Source organism: Vigna umbellata, chromosome 6 (genome assembly GCF_029865625.1).
Source record: "Vigna umbellata cultivar VRB3 chromosome 6, Vumbellata_1.0, whole genome shotgun sequence".
In the NCBI taxonomy this organism is placed as follows: domain Eukaryota; kingdom Viridiplantae; phylum Streptophyta; class Magnoliopsida; order Fabales; family Fabaceae; genus Vigna; species Vigna umbellata.
This window is the reverse complement of record NC_142170.1, coordinates 10503457-10523115: the sequence shown is the minus strand read 5'-3', so window position 1 is coordinate 10523115 and position 19659 is coordinate 10503457. Positions and strand designations below refer to the sequence as shown.

Below are 19659 nucleotides of genomic sequence, written 5' to 3'. Positions count from 1 at the left end.
AAAAATGTCTAGAAAATCTTATGTTTAATTTATTAACCTTTCACTAAAACAAGATATCAAATTCTTCCATGTTTTGTAAAATCTTTTTTTCCAAACATATTTTCTTTCAACAAAACTTTGACGTGTTTGAATTTTGACTTGAAAAAACTAATTTCTTACCTTTAATGTCTATTTTATACTTTCTTATTAAGTCCTTATAAATAATCTCACATTTTCAATTTCACAACAAAATCTATCTTCATATAATAAAAAAATAATAATGAAATAAATCAATTTTATACTTAGATATAACACAATACTTATAACCATAACTTCTATCGATCACACCATAATATTTGTTAAATTTTAAAACCACATATACAATTATTTGATAAATAATAAATAAGAAAGATTCAAGTCATTACATCAAAACCAAATTAATTTGATTAGATATAACGAATCATATAACAAAAGTGACATAAAAAAATATTTTAAATTTTAATAAATTTTATTTTTCATTTTGTCAATCAAGTTGAACCTATAAAAACATAACTCTTATTATTTGATTTGTCTCCATTTAGTATTGTTATCTTGGTTTCTTCTTTAAACAATACATATATTAAATAACAAATAAATTAAACAAATATTTCAAGGTATAATTCAACAACCACGTTACTCGTTATGACATGACAAAATCACAGATAATTTTAGAAATAAAAATTACACAATTAAATTTTATCCGATCAAATTTTGTACAATCAAATTTTATAAAAAAAAAAAATTGTGGTTCACTGTCAGACAATTTTACTTCAAATATGATATTGTATTTGTTAGGGTTTTATGTAACTAACATCTGATATTTATTTATTTGGCATGTTTTTCTTTCATTACTTTTTTTAAGGACAAACCTGTAATGCAGAATAAAGATAAAACAAGTTCAACTCAACAAATAAAGACTTTAAGATAGACAAACAAATATTGGACAAATCCATCCCACATGTGGTTTTTTATCCGTTTTTAATGACCAATCTTAACTATTTCACTTTTTTTTTTCAATTTGAGAGAATTCAAAACAATATCTCCAAAACTTAAAAATGAAAAAGAAAAATATCAAAACATAAAATACTGATAATATTTTTTAATGAAATTAATATTTGCAAATACATTATGATCAAAACAACTACATAAGTGATATAAAGAATAAATGTGATATATAGCTAGTACTCCAGGCTTAGCAATGCACGTTATGGAATTTATTTTATAAAATAAAATATTTTTAAATAAACGTATTTATGTTGTAATTAAAAATTATGTTAATCTATTTTAAACATATAAATTATATTTTAAATTTACGGTAACAAATTTATATTTGAAAACAATATTATTTTAACCACTAATAATTTATTTTGAAAATATTACAATTTTATTTTAAATAAATAATAAAATGATAGAGTAAAAAAATAAAATGAAACCTCTCATATGTGTATTTAAAAAGAACTAAACAAACTCTTCCAACACATTAGCTTAATGTTATATAAGATTATATTTTGAAGGGTTAAATATTATTTTAGTCCCTAAACTATCAAATAAATTTGTTTTTAGTGAATCTATCAAAGTAGTACATTTTAGTTTTCCTCCTTAAGGGAAACTTTAATTTTTGGTCCTCCAAAACTAACAACGTTAAAAACCAGCTAATGTGGCTAACGTCTGATCACGTGTGTGTTCACATCTTTCCTTCCTAACCCTTGGTATGTTGGTATTTTTTAATGCAAAGTGAGAATATTGGTTTATTAGGTTGATTGATTTCAAAGTGTAACATCCCAATATCTCACACTGGATAATTCATAATTTATATATTGTAACATTACATTTACGGTAATATCCCGTAATCTCACACTTATAAATTCATAGTTAATATATGTCTACACATGTTTTAAACTCAAATTTCAACTATAAACTCATAAATATAATTCGAATTCTTCTAACTTATTCTTCTGTCTCTCTCTTCATTGGCACTGGATCAGACGACATTCCTTCATCTGCTCCCGTATAACGAATTATACGATCATCGCACATACCCAAACAAAACAAACACAAACAAGTAGGGTGAGCTAACATGCAACAAATCATTTATAAAACATGTATAATTACCTTGATATAAACATCATATAATAATTATGTTCGACACCCTCATACCACAATTCCTATTAGACACTCGTCTCACAATACCCAATAGACACCACAATACCCAATAAACACTCATCCGGATGATACGTTGACGAGCGGTCACGGGAGGTTATGCACTTGTAATGACTTCTACTTCTTTTACAAATACACTTTCAAAATACTTCATACCATTCACAAGGTTAATCCCCTCACTATGTCCAAAACCGGCACATAGACCAGGACCTCCTGCTCCTCTCACCACATAATTCATCCCTCTCTACTTGAGACTAGATGATTATTAGAGTATCAGGATAACCTCCAACTACGGGACCCTCAACATCAACATATACACAAATACCATAATATTACTGAATCTCTCCACGAGACTCATGCCATACTCATTTTCCTCAACTCACATTATACCCCTACAAAATCTCCCCATAATACTCATAACATGTTCAGATGCATAAATTCAAATGCAATATAATAAAATACAATCATCGCATAAATCACACAAACTCAATATATTGCATAATAATTTAACAGTACTCAATCTGTTCAATAGGATTTAAGTTAAAAACTTGTCGAGTAGACTTCCAGGAAAGAGAGGTGCGTCACAATGGACAACTTAAGTACCAAGTCTTTCCTTAGCCAAAGTGTTCCTCAACTAGTTTTTAACAAATTTCTTATTTACAGATTCAAAACAACAGCATATAATATTAACACTGAATTTCAATATAGATTAACATACAGTAAGCATTAACAGTATTCACACAGCAGAATTTCAATATATGAATAGTAATAAAACAATACTAAATCATAATATAAAAGCATAGAACTATTAAATCATAATATAAAAACATAGAAAGGTTAGCTCCCCTACCTCTATTCCAGACGTCTCTTGCTCTGAATTTATTTCTCCGAAACCTTTGAGAACCTCTACCCTTCTTGCAACTAAAAATTTCTCTCTATCTTTCTCTCACTTGATTTCTCTTCTCTTGGTGCAAAATACCCTTCCCTCCCATGGCTATTTATAGTAAAAAAAAATTTACTATTCATTAATATTTTAATATTATTTATTATTTTAATATTATTTAAAAATAATATTTCAATCCTTTTCTCACCAAATCTGATCCTAATTTCTACCTACTACTTTCTTCCATGCTAAGGAATCCAAATGCTGAAAATTTATTTTTACTATTCACTTTTTACTATTTACTATTTACTTTTTACTATTCAATTTAAAAAAATTTACTAAATAAGTTACCAAAAATTTGAACCTCTCCTTCTAAAATTACTATAATTTTATATCCAAAATTTACATTTTTCCATCCATTAAAATTATTATTACTAATAAAATACTAAAATTTACTATAATTATTTTTCATGGATCTTACATTCTCCCCAACAACAAAAATTTTCGTCCCCGAAAATTCTATACTTCAAGAAAATAGTTGAGGGTATAATTGTTTCATATCTTCTTCTAATTCCCATGTAGAGTCACCTGTCCTTTTATCCCAAACTACCCTGACTAAATTAATCGTTTTTCCTCTAAGTTCCTTTGTTTTAGTATCTTCTATACAAACAGGTTGTACTTCTACTGAGAGGTCCTCTCGGATTTGAATCTCCTCTATTTCTATAATGTGGGAAGGGTCAGGTACATACTTTCTTAGTTGGGAGACATGAAAAACTGAATGAAGATTCGCCAACTGAGGGGGTAGCGCAATCTCGTAAGCGACTGGCCCAATTCGTCTCAAAATTTGGTATGGACCAATGAACTTAGGAGAAAGTTTCCTGGAGCGAAGTGCTCTTCCAACACCCGTGGTTGAAGTTACTCGCAGAAAAACATGGTCCCCAGTCGCAAACTCTAACGGTCTCCTCCTTTGATCTGCATACGATTTTTGTCTACTCTGAGAAGCCTTCATTCTTTCCCGTATCAATTTTACTTTGTTGGTGGTTTGTTGTAGTAGCTCAGGTCCTATTAAAACTGATTCACCATCTTGATACCAGCACAACGGAGTTTGACATCGTCGGCCGTACAGAGCCTCATAAGGTGCCATACCTATGCTTGCTTGGAAACTGTTGTTATAGGTAAATTCCACAAGAGGAAGTATTTCATCCCAACTACCAAGATGATCTAATACACAAGTTCTTAACAGATCTTCTAATGACTGGATAGTCCTTTCAGATTGTCCATCAGTTTGGGGATGATATGCGGAACTCATTCGTAATTTGCTGCCCATAGCTTCCTGTAGGGTTTGCCAGAATCTAGAAGTAAATCTTGGGTCTCTGTCTGACACAATGCTAGAAGGTATACCGTGCAATCTCACTATTTCCTTTATGTACAATTGTGCCAGCTTAGTCATTGACATTCTCAGATTTATTGCCAAGAAGTGAGCACTTTTTGTCAATCGATCAATGATGACCCAGATGGCATCATTACCCTTCATTGTTCGTGGTAAATGGGTAACAAAATCCATAGCAATGCTATCCCATTTCCACTCTGGTATGTCTAATTGTTGTAGCATTCCTCCAGGCCTTTGGTGTTCCACTTTTGCCTTTTGGCAAGTCAAACAAGCTGCTACAAACTGTGCTACTTCCTTCTTCATTCCTGGCCACCAAAAGGACTCCTTAAGATCTTGATACATTTTAGTCATGCCGGGATGCATGCTAAAACGACTCTTGTGTCCTTCTTCAAGGATTAATCTTTTTATTTCTGCATTGTCTGGTACACATATTCTTCTTCTAAATTTTAATACTCCATCAGGTCCTAACCTAAACTCTTTAGTTGATTCTGTTTTGATCATTTCTGCTATCTCTTTCAGGTTAGGATCCACCAATTGTTTCTCTTTGATTAAAGTTAGAAAGTCGCTAGATATAGTCAAATTACTACATCTAATGAAATCTACTTCATATTCCATATGTAGCTTCAGATCTCTGAATTTCTCCACCAATTCCAATTCTTTGATCATCATATGAGAAACATGTACCATCTTCCTACTCAAAGCATCAGCTACTACATTCGCCTTTCCCGGATGGTACAAAAGTTCGAAGTCATAATCCTTTAAAAACTCTATCCACCGCCTTTGCCTCATATTTAGCTCTTTTTGGTCAAATAGGTACTTCAAACTTTTGTGATCGCTGAATACTTGAAATTGGACACCATAAAGATAGTGTCGCCAAATCTTCAGAGAAAATACCACTGCTGCCAATTCTAGATCATGAGTAGGATAATTCTTCTCATGAACCTTTAATTGTCTTGAAGCATAAGCCACCACCTTCCTTTCTTGCATAAGCACACATCCTAACCCCTGGTGTGAAGCATCACAATAAATCTCAAAAGACTTACTTGGATTTGGGATAATCAATATTGGTGCACTTGTCAACCTGTGCTTTAATTCCAGGAAGCTTTTCTCACACTTATCCGTCCAAACAAACGGTTGATCTTTGCGAGTTAGCTGTGTTAAAGGCGCTACTATTTTAGAAAAACCTTCTATAAATTTTCTATAGTATCCAGCTAAACCCACAAAGCTTCGTATTTCCGTCGTAGTCTTTGGTCTCTCCCACCGTAACACTGCTTCCACCTTGGTTGGATCCACTGCTATGCCTTGAGCTGATATAACATGTCCCAAGAATTGCACCTCATGTATCCAGAATTCACACTTTGACAACTTTGCATATAGTTTCTTTTCTCTCAAGATCTCAAGCACAATTCTTAGGTGCCTCTCATGTTCTTCTCGACTTTTGGAATAAATAAGTATGTCATCTATAAAGACTACGACAAACTTATCTAAAAAGGGTTGAAAGATTCTGTTCATGTAATCCATGAACAAAGCTGGAGCATTAGTTACCCCGAATGGCATAACTACATACTCGTAATGCCCGTATCTTGATCTAAAAGCAGTCTTCTGTACATCTTCAGCTTTAACCAAAATTTGATGATATCCAGACCTTAGATCTATCTTTGAAAATACTTGAGCTCCATGCAACTGATCCATCAAATCGTCAATCCTAGGCAAAGGATACTTGTTCTTAATGGTTAGCTTGTTCAACTGCCTGTAGTCAACACACAATCTAGAGCTCCCATCTTTCTTCTTCACTAGCAGTACCGGTGCTCCCCATGGTGATACGCTTGGTCGGATGAATTGTTTTTCCAATAGTTCTTCAATTTGCTTCTTCAGCTCTGCCAACTCTGCTGGGGCCATCCGATATGGAGATATCGATACGGGTCCAGCTCCAGGTATTAAATCGATGGAAAATTCTACTTCTCGTTGAGGTGGCAATCCTGGTATTTCTTCTGGGAATACATCACTAAACTCATTAACTATGGGAATATCAAGATTTTGTTTATCTTTCTCAATTTCCACATGAGTCAAGATAATGAAACACAGAGATCCATCTTTTACTTCCTTCAACACTTGTTGTAATGACAACAACTCCGCTTCTTCAGGATCAGGGAAAATCAACTCCTTCTTGTTACAGTCTATAAGGATACGATTGGTAGATAACCAATCCATTCCTAAGATTACATCTAAACCTTGTAGAGGTAAAGATATAAGATGTACTTTGAACCTACGTCCTTCTACAATGATTGGACATTGAGGACACATCCTCGATGTTTTTATCAATTTGGAGGCCGGTGTAGATACTATAAGATCATACTGCAGCTCTTTTACAGGTAGGTTCAACTCTTGAATAAGAGTTTCAGACAAAAAGGAGTGTGTCGCTCCAGAATCAAACAATACATTCAAGTCTTTACCAGCTATATTACAACATCCAATGATGAGAGTACCTGATTTGGCAGCTTCTGCTCCCGTTAAGGCATAGACTCTCCCAGTCGCTTGTGGTCTATTGTCAGTCCTTCCCTGTTGAGGCGGTTGTTGAGGTTGAGTTGTTCCTCTTCTGTTAGAGGGACAATCTCTAGCAAAATGTCCTTCAGCTCCGCAAAGAAAACATTTGTTGCGCAGATTAACTTGTGGACAGACGCTTTTCAGATGAGGTCCTCCGCAGACGAAACATTGGATTATTCTCTGTTGGTGTTGTTGCTGATGAGGATTCCTCTGAGGTTGTGGTCTATCATAAGGTCGATTCCTTACATGTTGTTCAACTCGTGACCCAGATGGTCCTCCTACCCTTGGTAACTTCTGAACTTCAACCTCACTTATTAACCTTTCCACAGCTTTGGCATGTTCTACTAAAGCAGCAAACTCCTTAATAGCTAAAGGATTCACAGCTAGTTGAATGTTTGCTCTCAATCCATTTTTGAATTTCCTGCACCTCCATTCTTCATTTGACGGTTGGGTGTAGAAACGAACCAAGTGTTTGAACCTGTCTGCATATTCAGCTACGGATTTGTTGCCTTGTACCAGCTGCAAGAACTCCACCTCTTTCAAATGTCTCACACTGTCCGGAAAGTACTCAGCGTAAAATTTACTCTTAAAAATTTCCCAAGTTATAATCTCACCACTTTCCTCTAATACCAGCTTTGTGTTGTTCCACCAGTGTACTGCTTCCCCAGATAGCTGATACTCAGAGTATGCCAACCTAGTTTCGGGTGGACACCTCTTTGCTTCAAAAATCTTTTCCAAGTTCCTTATCCAGAGATCAGCCTCGTCCGGGCTCGTTTTCCCATTAAAAATAGCTGGACGATGTTGCAGAAAATTTTCTAAGGTCCATTCCTGAACTCTCTGAGGTTGAGCTTCCACACGGGTGCCATTCTCGGCTAGTTGTCTTAAGGTTTCCGCATGTTGTCTTTGGCTTGCTTCAGAATTTAGTCTGGCCGCTTCTAACTGTTGTAGGGCCGTTGTGTGTTGTTGCATTAAAGCAGCTCCCTGTTGTTGAAGAGCGGATGCGATAGATTCTAAAGCCCTTGCAAGGCTAGGTACCTCAGGGGTTTCACGATTGGGTTGTCTACGAGCCATTTCTCTCTGTTCATACAGAGAATTATTGTTATTATAATTTATAATATGAGTTTGTAGGATTAATCCACAACTCTTAGGTCGTCTTAAGGACGAACCGCTCTGATACCATTAATGTAACATCCCAATATCTCACACTGGATAATTCATAATTTATATATTGTAACATTACATTTACGGTAATATCCCGTAATCTCACACTTATAAATTCATAGTTAATATATGTCTACACATGTTTTAAACTCAGATTTCAACTATAAACTCATAAATATAATTCGAATTCTTCTAGCTTATTCTTCTGTCTCTCTCTTCATTGGCATGGATCAGACGACATTCCTTCATCTGCTCCCGTATAACGAATTATACGATCATCGCACATACCCAAACAAAACACAACACAAGTAGGGTGAGCTAACATGCAACAAATCATTTATAAAACATGTATAATTACCTTGATATAAACATCATATAATAATTATGTTCGACACCCTCATACCACAATTCCTATTAGACACTCGTCTCACAATACCCAATAGACACCACAATACCCAATAGACACTCATCCGGATGATACGTTGATGAGCGGTCACGGGAGGTTATGCACTTGTAATGACTTCTACTTCTTTTTACAAATACACTTTCAAAATACTTCATACCATTCACAAGGTTAATCCCCTCACTATGTCCAAAACCGGCACATAGACCAGGACCTCCTGCTCCTCTCACCACATAATTCATCCCTCTCTACTTGAGACTAGATGATTATTAGAGTATCAGGATAACCTCCAACTACGGGACCCTCAACATCAACATATACACAAATACCATAATATTACTGAATCTCTCCACGAGACTCATGCCATACTCATTTTCCTCAACTCACATTATACCCCTACAAAATCTCCCCATAATACTCATAACATGTTCAGATGCATAAATTCAAATGCAATATAATAAAATACAATCATCGCATAAATCACACAAACTCAATATATTGCATAATAATTTAACAGTACTCAATCTGTTCAATAGGATTTAAGTTAAAAACTTGTCGAGTAGACTTCCAGGAAAGAGAGGTGCGTCACAATGGACAACTTAAGTACCAAGTCTTTCCTTAGCCAAAGTGTTCCTCAACTAGTTTTTAACAAATTTCTTATTTACAGATTCAAAACAACAGCATATAATATTAACACTGAATTTCAATATAGATTAACATACAGTAAGCATTAACAGTATTCACACAGCAGAATTTCAATATATGAATAGTAATAAAACAATACTAAATCATAATATAAAAGCATAGAACTATTAAATCATAATATAAAAACATAGAAAGGTTAGCTCCCCTACCTCTATTCCAGACGTCTCTTGCTCTGAATTTATTTCTCCGAAACCTTTGAGAACCTCTACCCTTCTTGCAACTAAAAATTTCTCTCTATCTTTCTCTCACTTGATTTCTCTTCTCTTGGTGCAAAATACCCTTCCCTCCCATGGCTATTTATAGTAAAAAAAAATTTACTATTCATTAATATTTTAATATTATTTATTATTTTAATATTATTTAAAAATAATATTTCAATCCTTTTCTCACCAAATCTGATCCTAATTTCTACCTACTACTTTCTTCCATGCTAAGGAATCCAAATGCTGAAAATTTATTTTTACTATTCACTTTTTACTATTTACTATTTACTTTTTACTATTCAATTAAAAAAAAAAATTTACTAAATAAGTTTACCAAAAATTTGCACCTCTCCTTCTAAAATTACTATAATTTTATATCCAAAATTTACATTTTTCTATCCATTAAAATTATTATTACTAATAAAATACTAAAATTTACTATAATTATTTTTCATGGATCTTACACAAAGTGTGACCTTTTCTTCTTCGAAAAGTTGATTGGTAAAATGTACATCCTTCATGCTGCAACGCACCGTTTTTGCGGCTGGATTTCCACCACCGCCATCACCGACAAGGATTTCCATCAGCGTCGTCACTCACAATCGAAATTGTCACAACGCCACTGCTCCCTGCCACATCGTCACTGGGATTGTCCTCCGCCGTCATCACACAACCTGCAATCAGGAAACAACGAACCCCATGGTAGCCATTGACGCCGCCCAAGCACCTCTGCAAAACCGCGTTTCTTGCGGTTCAGATCCAGCGCGCCTTCGAAGCAGAGAGAACCCCCAAATCAGGTTTGTCCATCAACTTTCGTCGTGCCAAAGGCGGTGTTGTCACTGGAGCACCGTGAGTTTGTCTCATTCGCCTCCATCCTCACATCTCAAACCATGCGAAGCAAAAACCAGAACAACGACCGCGACACCACGTAAAACTAGTTCACGCCGCTGTCAATTTGCTCCCATAAGCAAACCAAAATCGCGAATTCGAATTGCGAAGCAATCTGCTAGAAAGCCACCATCATCGTCAAAACCGAGGGCTAATGAAACACCCCCTCCGTGGTTGCTTAACCAAGAAAGGCGATAGACTCGTCGGCCAAATCACTAAGTGTCGTCAATCTGCTCCCATAATCTTCAAAGTTTGCTTCAAGTTTGATTGATTTATTAGATAAACAAAAACTAAATAATTACCTTCTTCATCAAACATGCAATCACACGTGCCAAGAGTTAGGAAGGCAAGATGTGAACACACGTGGCCAAACGTTAGCCACATCAACTGATTTTTAGGAAGAAGACTAAAATGTACCTTATTTTAAAAGAGAGTTTAAAAACAAATTCGCTTCATAAAAATATATTTAACCCTATTTTGAAAATATGATAAAAGAAAATTTATTTTCTATTTAATACTTTATTAAATTAATATATTTTTGTCATCATATATAATACTATGAAATAATTATAAGATTATTAAATATGATACGAGATTAACATGTGTTTTTTTAACTTTTTTATTATCATCTCTAACATTTTTTTATAAGCAAATAATTATATTAAATAGAGCATTTGAGATCTTCAATCCATATATATATAATATATATATATATATATATATATATATATATATATATATATATATATATATATATATATAAAAGAGAATAGTGAAATGTTTTGAATCTAAACATTTAAAGTCTCCAATTTTACATTTGAACAACCTCCACAACAACATTGAATGTTAAAATAATTTTTTATTAAGCCTACGATTATAAATAAATTCACAAAAACTATTTTTATCATGAAAAAAAAACATATAAACGAGACAGATGACATAAGAGAGATCAAAAGAATAGGTAGAAAAAAAACCATGAATAAACCGGAGAAAAAAATCCTTCATGTATATCCAATATAAGATAATTAATCTCATACATGTTTGCTTGATGAATCCAGGTAAGCTAAATATTTGGACCATAGGTTCATCGAATTGATCCAACTAATTAACACTCCTAACAAACACAGCAATGGTGAAATCCAATCTTTTATAATTAATCTCTATGTGTAAATGCAGAATACAGACTTAAAATCTCAAACTCTTGGTTGATTTATCATTTGGAATATTAGATAAAGAAAAACATCCAAGTTAAGAAAAAAAGTAAAAGAAAAGTTGTAACTTTAAAGTATTGGGGGGACGAACTAAACATGGTGCAACCTAATGCCGGTTCAATCTTCACATCAAGAGTCAATTTTTGGTAGTTGATTCTCCTCCAATGGACTAATTCTTTTTTTTTCTGCTATCTATACCCTGTTTTAAGAACTGCAACCTATTTCTGCACAAAATTTACATTACCAGAAATCAACGACAAGAAAATAAAACAATTAACGAATGAAGGGCATTAACAAATACCAAGACCACTGCACAAGTGCGAAACCCTGAAACCACTAATCATACTGCTGATATAGCTTCATATGGATATTTACACGGTAAGGGCAAGTCAAAACCATTTAATAATCCAATAACCGTACTTGATAGCAAAAATTTGATGAAAAGATATTTAAAAACTGAAATTCCAAGATCTATGTACTGCAAACCTGGATAGCCCAAAACACCAGCCCGCATAAATTACAAATAATATGACAAAGGCTTTACATGTATAGCATGGAACACAAGATAAAAATATTGTCAATCAAGTGATGTGCCACAAAAACACAATTATGGATGATAAACCTTACTTGGAATCAGTAAGGCGGCCATGTAGGCTCCATCTTTGGCGAAAACCTTCGATGCCCTCAATTCCACTAGCAAGAATTAGGCGCCTATACATATGAAACCAAGGTACATAAGATTTCCACAGATTGAAAATTCTAAACATCACATTCACACACCCAAATGTCACACGATATCCAATACACAAATATTGTCAAAAGTTTTGGGTGCTAAAGTGAGGAAATAAGGTCAATCAATAGAAGTATATAAGGCAATCCAAGAGCTCTTATGAATTTAGTTTATAGTTTTTAGTGCCTAAAGAGAATTTATTTTATACAAATTCACTACCAACTTCAATAAAATAAACTATGTGCTTTAGATATTGGAGATCAGTTTGAAAAAACAAAATAAAACTTAGTCCTAGGTTTTGATTTATTTTTTAAATAGATATTAGAAGTCCAAATAAGAACAAATATTCTTCTCTACCATCATAAATTTTGGGATAAGTACAGTAATATCTTTAGAAGAGTAAGATAGAGCACCACCTTCCTTAAAATAAAAGCAATGAAATGTTTAGTCATAAAAGATAATCATGTCTAAAGAAGCTGAAGTTTCTGTAGTTTAAAATCTTAGGAAAAATCATTCTTCAAGGATTTATTGAAAGCTTGCTTTATGCTCCATTAGGATATGTAAAGAAAAGAAACATTCTAGACAATGGACCACATTACAGGACTACTTGAACATACCTCTCCAATGATGTAACTTCTGCCTCAAGCTGAGAGGCCCTCCCCTTGGCTTCATCTAGAGGCATTGATAAACCCAACTTCAATTCACTATCTTGAAGTCGCTTCCGTATCTCCTTATCCTGGAGTATATTTATTTTTATTCCAAAAAAAAGTAAAGGTGATGATAATCTAACAAACTTAATTGTCCTAAATCTTTATCTCCAACAATAACAATTAGCAAATACTACACATATTAAAGATCATTCAAAGAAGATTACATATGATTTAGTGGTAAAATGGAAGAGATGGAGTAAGGAGGAAGAAAAATAAATGAATATTCATAAATGATATCTGATAACAATGTTCTCACCCTTCGTTCAGCACATTGCTTATATAAAGCAATTTCATCTTGACAAAATGGTTCAATGTCATTGATTTGCAAGCCTGCAAGATTTAATAAAGCTCATAAAACGATCAGATAAAAAAGGCTGCAATAGACAAACATCTAATATTAAAAACAATTATCTCGTTAACATACTGCACTGTTACTGAACCTTGTTGAAGTTTTAGTCCTTTAACTTCTCCAATCTGGGCATACCAAAAAAGTGTACCCACTTTTTTTACAAGGTCGGAAAAAAATCAAGTGACTCACGTTCCTACATAACCCTAATCCTAATTACAAAACAACGAAGCAAAATAACTGCTTAATGCATGTCATTGCATCTACTTAGAACTATCAAATGAAAATAAAAACGTAGATCTAAGGGCTATTTTTCTTAAAAGTAAATCTTACGATACAAGTTCAATTTCCAGAATATAATATGTTACTAGAATTAAACTACAAAAAAAACCAAGTATATAAATAAATTACTCTTACTTTCTTTTTGCGCCATTAATTTCCTTATTTTTTATACACATTAATTATCAGGATTTTAGACGTTCTTTCTTCTCTATACAACTGTATTAAAATTAAGACAGGAGAATTCACTACATTTATTCACTTAAAGGAAATGTTTATATATACATACTATACCGCAACAAGAAAAACAGAAAATACAACTACAAACTATATAAAAAACAAACTAACAACCCAAAAATAATACCAAAGATGCCGAATTGTGTACCTTGAATAAATTGTTCCCTAATTTTATGCAAAAAAAGGAATTAAGGGAAAGAACAGTTGCACCTGGTTACTGAAAACGATACTTACAGAGAAATAGATTCCTCAGAAGTCCATCACACAAATCAACACCTTGGAGGACATGGGAGGCTATTTCCGGTGGTACTACAGGCGATGGAGGACCGGTCATTAAATCATCACCAACCAAAATTGTTTCATCCATAGTTGGCTGCGAATCGACTGAAACCCACACAAAAGTTTATTAGCATTATTCATCTTCCAAACATTTGAACCTTTTCATATTTTAAGGTATGTGACCTAAAGCAAAACAATTTAACATGCCAGTAAAGACAACATAGTCAGTATAACAGAGATGACGTACCATCCATGGTTGCTTTCTGGTTTTTTCTGTTCTTTTTCTTTTTTATAGCAGCTCACAATATACGACTGCAGAAAAAAAAAAACACGGATTACAATATCATAGTATAGTTGGTATTGCTATTGGTTGGCTAGTGGTGATCGGTGAGCTAAGGCTGTACAAGGGAACGGTTGATGGGTATAAAATTGCAAATGCAGGGGTTTACCGTGGCCTTCACGGTTATTGTATTTCAGAAGTGTGTCTATCTTTTTGAATTTAATTCACAATCTAAGGGAAGTGAATGGAGGAATAAATGGTGAGTGAAAAAAAGAAACAACCAAGTAATGTGATTAAATTTTTATAAAAATATACCAAATGACTAAACAAGTATTTCACAGTTACGGACAGTTTTTCATCATTTCTACAAACACCTTATGGGCATATAATTTCTACAAATGCTAAATGAAATGATGATGACCCAACATTCTTAAAATGTGAGGAAAGTGAAATCGGAGCACGCACCGGCACCGGAACCGGAGGAGGAGGCGATGCCGCCGGCGAGTCTGATCAGCCGGGACTTGTATTGGCTTTCGGCGAATCTGGTTAAATGGAGAATAGCTAGGGTTAACTCCGGCTATGAACTTGTCGCTGACAATGGCTTTGGTCAAGTGGTAGAGTTGCAATCGCAGGAGAAGTTTGATGACTGGCGCCAGTACAAGTGGTTCTGATTTGGGCTGAAGTAACTTGGTGGAGCTCTGGAGAAGGTTTACGCAAAAAGAGTATTTTATGCAAAAATGAAATGAAATTATTACTTAACAAATTTAATTTTAAAATTTTTGAAGGATGATATCAATTCAGAAGTGAATACTGTATTTTTTATTTATTTAACCAAATTAAATAAATTTAATAAATATTCAAATGCTTTTATTTTTAAATAAGTATTTATTTATTTTTTTTTAAAACAGACCGAATTCAAGGGATATAATTTAGAAAATAGTGATATAATGAATCTTATTTATCTTAGGTAGGGGTAATGAAAATGGCTTAGGGGAAAAAGCATTTTAGTTTTAAAAAACATTTAGCAAATAAGAATAAAAAATAATAAAAACACATAAATAATAATGCTCATATTTGTTATGTCGGTAAGGTTCTACAATAAAATTAGAAAATTTTTCTGAATTCATAATACATTTTAGAAAAATTTAAATTGTTCCTTTACAATAATTTAGAAACTCTGGATACCTTTTTCATTTCTTTATATTTCTTACTTAATAACTATCATATGATGTTGTTATATGGGAGAAAAAGAAAAGGAGTTATTATTTACACAGCTCTGCAACTGGTGGTTACCGAAGCTGTCATAAGCTGTTTGAGTAATTGTGTGAATGAAAATGGATAAGATATATACAGAGTTATTAATTCCTTTGCTTGCATAAAATTAGGGAACAATTTATTCAAGGTACACAATTTATTTTTCTTCCTCCTTACTCCATCTCTTCCATTTTACCACTAAATCATATGTAATCTTCTTTGAATGATCTTTAATATGTGTAGTATTTGCTAATTGTTTTTGTTATAGAAAAAGGAAAAGTTGTTCTAAAACTCACATTTGAGAAAACTATATTAGAGAATTCATTACTTTCTCTTTTCATGTATTTTGTCTTTTTACCAGTCGGAGGAATCCATAAAAGTATTACATACAGAAATTCAACTGTCAAAAAAATGGGCTTGAACACTTTCCTCTGTCGCCAACCCCCTTTTCATGCTCTTGTACTATATAAAAAAACACAGCATTTCACCAGTTTGATAACCCAACATGACTCATGCACGCCTGTATTCATCTCCGCAATCACCAATCACTTTTAGTAGATCCTTTCCTTTCGCCGTGGCTTCTCTTATGCTGCCCACATCGTCTTCATCAAGAGCAAGAGAAAATATAGCATTGGCGTCTTGAATATGTTCTGACAAGCCAAGTCTGACACCAATCATCGATCCTGCTACAGCAGGCTGCATGTTTGACAAGAGGCAAAATGAAAGGGATATATACCAGGCCTTATCAATGTAACATGAGAATGAGATTTTATAGCAATAAGCACATCAAATTCTGGAGAGAGAAGAAATCAATCAACTAAATTCACCTGATCTAATATATACTTCACTGCAACCGTTGCAATTGAAACACCATGTTTAGAAGCTACTTGTTTCAGAGTCCGAAGTAGTCCCTGGAACAAATTCCATCCTCCCCAAGCATCTACCATCTGTCAACAGATGCAAAGTATAGAAAAAACATATGAATATAACTAAGTTATGTGGACAAAAATCCAAATCATCAACTTGAATTGTTATATAGCCTACATATTGATTCAGAGTTATTTGTCATTGATAACCCTTTTCCAGACCATCTACCAAAAAGGCTTATCTTAGCTTTACAATGTAGCACATTTAGAAGTGACAGAACCTTTTTATAGAGCACAAAAGGTGCTAAATGTTTCTTAAACTACCTACAATTAAAGAAAGGTTGTCATGAAATCGTACCCTTTTGTACTTTTGGAGGGAGGGAGTGTTTATTGAAGGACCAGCAAAAGGAATAGCTATGTTGGTGTCAAGGAACTTCTCAGACAATAGACCACCCATTACCGTTCCATACCTGCATCAGAAATTGATCTAAGTGGAAATTCTTTTAGATAAATTCTACTAAACTTTCATCTAGTATTTGAAAGAACTATTTTCTATGCTGAAAATTCTTTATCCTCTAAGAAAGGGAGAGAGAGACGTTATAAGTTTGACTCCTGTATGCTGACAAAGCTCTGCCATTCTTTGTTGAGGACGCATATCGACAAGTGAGTGTTGTACCTGAAATCGAAGATACCAATAAGGTTCACGAACTATATAGATTATTAAAAGAACTCAAAAAAATTAAAGCAAGTGGATATACCTGATTGCTTACAACAGGAATCTCATTTTCAAGAATAATCTGTAACCTCTCTGTATCAAAATTTGTCAGAGCCACGGTCTTGATTTTACCTGTATCAAAATTTAACTAACGTAGTTTGATCAAAGCAAGAAATGTGAACTTATATGTGAATTCGTAACCATTAATCAGAAACAAAACTAACCTTCTTCTTTCAAGTCTGTAAGGTGTTTTAGCGCATCCAAGTAGCCTGGATTTGAATAATCCCACCTAAATCCATAAGAGATAGAGGTGAATTGTCACAAGAATCCTGAACTTCAGAGAGTTAGAACTATTTACAGAAGTAGTTTGGCTAGATAATGGGAATCCAGTACTCATTTCACTATTTCAGTACAGAATCAAAATGTATGATGTTTTGTATGATGGTCTCATGGTCATGGATGATGGTAATCGTTATGATTTTCCCTAAAAATTTCAAGAATTGCAAAATGTGGATAAATAATTATGCTTCTTGAACCATGATAGTTTGTAGATCAAATAAACACAATACAGAGGGATTAACTACCAATGGAACTGAAGCATGTCCAAGGATTCTACATCCATCCTCTTCCTTGAAACATTGATGCTGTCTTTTACATAGCTAGCAGTCATCTTAACTGGCGGAGGCACCCACTTAGTGAGACTGCACCAAATAATACAATGGACAATAAGAAAATACTTTCCTTTATATTTTCAATAACAATTTGGAAATATATGGTAGGACGCTTACCAGCCAAATACTATAAAAGTAGCTGCATCTTCTTCAAATCTTCAAATAGAAGAAAAAATTATAAAAGAATATGAAGTTACTGATCAACTCACCCTCTGATCTGTTCCAATAATTCTGGAGGACGCTCACGACGAACTCGGTTGATGAAAATCCCATATAGATCTTCAGCAGGTCCATCTGCAAAGCCCGAAGAACACAACAATGAGAACAATCCTCAAAAGGCATAACCTCTAAGAAGGCTTGCAAAAAGCTCATGTTGGGAGGAATCCACATCTAAAACATCCAACAATCACATAACACTCAAATTTGAACACATCAAATCTACTATCGCCTTCTATTCCTCAGCGTGTAGTCAAGGAATTTCCTTAAAGGGGTACATTATTTCAAACAGAAAAGCAAGTAGAAGCAGTTAATTAAGTTGTATACATATATCAGCCATATCAAAAGTGGTGAGTCCAGCATCAGCATATTTAAGCATAGCATCAACAGCATCATTCCTATCGATTCTGCCCCACCCGCCACTGGTCTGCCACATCCCATTCACAACCCGGCATATATCCAGAAAATCATTGCCATTCTTCACGACAATGCTTCGATTATCCTGTGTGCACACACATTGAAACGGCCTCAGATGCCTATATTTTGGTGTTACTACTATTCCTCTCCTAGTTGGTGTTCCATTTGGACTGAAAGTGAATTTGCCCAAAGAATGCCGCAACAACTCTGACATTTCCAAAGTGCTCAAGAACCTATAGTGACAGTAGGAAATACACGAAATAAGACATCTCCTTTCAGCAAATTTACGTGTCGCTCTAACAAGATAAATAATAGAGTCATGGTCACAGTGCAGCGTCGTCACTGCTTTATCCTATATCAGCACCCTGTTGCTCTCCACCATGCGTTTTTATCATTTTTATTGGTATAAATAGATTTTTTGAGGGAATGGATATTTTTAATTGAGTTTCTGTATAAAACTTTTGTTTTATTACATATCTAAAATTTTGTTCTTTTTAATCAAGGTTCTTATTTAAAAATTATTTATTTTTGTTCAATCGTTATTTTGCTGGGTGAAGTTGACGTGTTTATGTCCAGTTAGTTTATTGCATTTAATTTAAAAAAGGAATGTCGCGGACTAGGAGCAGTCCACGTCAAACGACATCGTTTAAGCCTAACGTAAGCAATTCAATTTCAGAGGGCAATTCTCTAACCTCGAGTAGAGTTGCAGCGACTGAAGAGTGTAGTAATTGCAGAGCAGAAATTTTAAAAAAATATTACATGATTATTATTTTAATATTTTAAAGATTACTTTAAGAAGTAACAATATATTTTTTGTTTGTATTAATTATTTTTATTATAAAGCTAATTAAATTCAATTTTAATATTTTCTGTTTTAAAAAATAAATACAATTTGCTAAAAATATAAATAATTATTAAGTGGGAATCACAAATTAAGAATAATTCTAAATCAAACATTAATAACCCTTTAATTTAATAAACAAAGAAAATTAATAGTTTTATATTTCGAATTTAAAAAACAAAACTTATGCTACCCATGTATTTGACTTGTAATAAAAAATAAAAATAAAAACAAAAACACAGGATCAAACCA

The 19659-nt window shown here is 33.6% G+C and overlaps 2 protein-coding genes across 2 annotated transcripts; both read right to left on the bottom strand.

Moving 5' to 3' along the window:
* Positions 1–11485: 11485 nt before the first annotated feature.
* Positions 11486–15164, bottom strand: LOC148196781 (uncharacterized). Its single transcript, XM_088092814.1, has 7 exons — positions 14893–15164; positions 14395–14459; positions 14103–14252; positions 13263–13336; positions 12914–13032; positions 12194–12277; positions 11486–11790 (listed from the first exon to the last, which is right to left on the bottom strand). Exons 2-7 carry the CDS (start codon positions 14399–14401, stop codon positions 11736–11738), a joined length of 489 nt encoding a protein of 162 aa, XP_087948940.1. The 5' UTR covers positions 14402–14459; positions 14893–15164; the 3' UTR covers positions 11486–11735.
* An 814-nt stretch (positions 15165–15978) lies between these two features.
* Positions 15979–18892, bottom strand: LOC148196780 (putative oxidoreductase At1g06690, chloroplastic). Its single transcript, XM_088092813.1, has 9 exons — positions 18477–18892; positions 18143–18227; positions 17847–17963; positions 17487–17551; positions 17306–17394; positions 17144–17223; positions 16906–17017; positions 16509–16628; positions 15979–16377 (listed from the first exon to the last, which is right to left on the bottom strand). Exons 1-9 carry the CDS (start codon positions 18778–18780, stop codon positions 16192–16194), a joined length of 1158 nt encoding a protein of 385 aa, XP_087948939.1. The 5' UTR covers positions 18781–18892; the 3' UTR covers positions 15979–16191.
* Between the last annotated feature and the right edge of the window lie 767 nt (positions 18893–19659).

What these genes read in the sequence shown, in the direction of transcription:
- LOC148196781 (XM_088092814.1), bottom strand. An exon ending in TCTGAGGAATCTATTTCTCT is followed by an intron (nt 13,337 to 14,102) that starts GTAAGTATCGTT and finishes TAAATCTTGCAG; the next exon opens with GCTTGCAAATCAATGACATT. An exon ending in GAAGTTACATCATTGGAGAG is followed by an intron (nt 12,278 to 12,913) that starts GTATGTTCAAGT and finishes TCATATGTATAG; the next exon opens with GCGCCTAATTCTTGCTAGTG.
- LOC148196780 (XM_088092813.1), bottom strand. Translation starts at nt 18,780, where the DNA reads ATGTCAGAGTTGTTGCGGCATTCTTTGGGCAAATTCACTTTCAGTCCA. An exon ending in CCCTCCAAAAGTACAAAAGG is followed by an intron (nt 16,629 to 16,905) that starts GTACGATTTCAT and finishes ATCTGTTGACAG; the next exon opens with ATGGTAGATGCTTGGGGAGG. An exon ending in TGAAGTATATATTAGATCAG is followed by an intron (nt 16,378 to 16,508) that starts GTGAATTTAGTT and finishes TCAAACATGCAG; the next exon opens with CCTGCTGTAGCAGGATCGAT.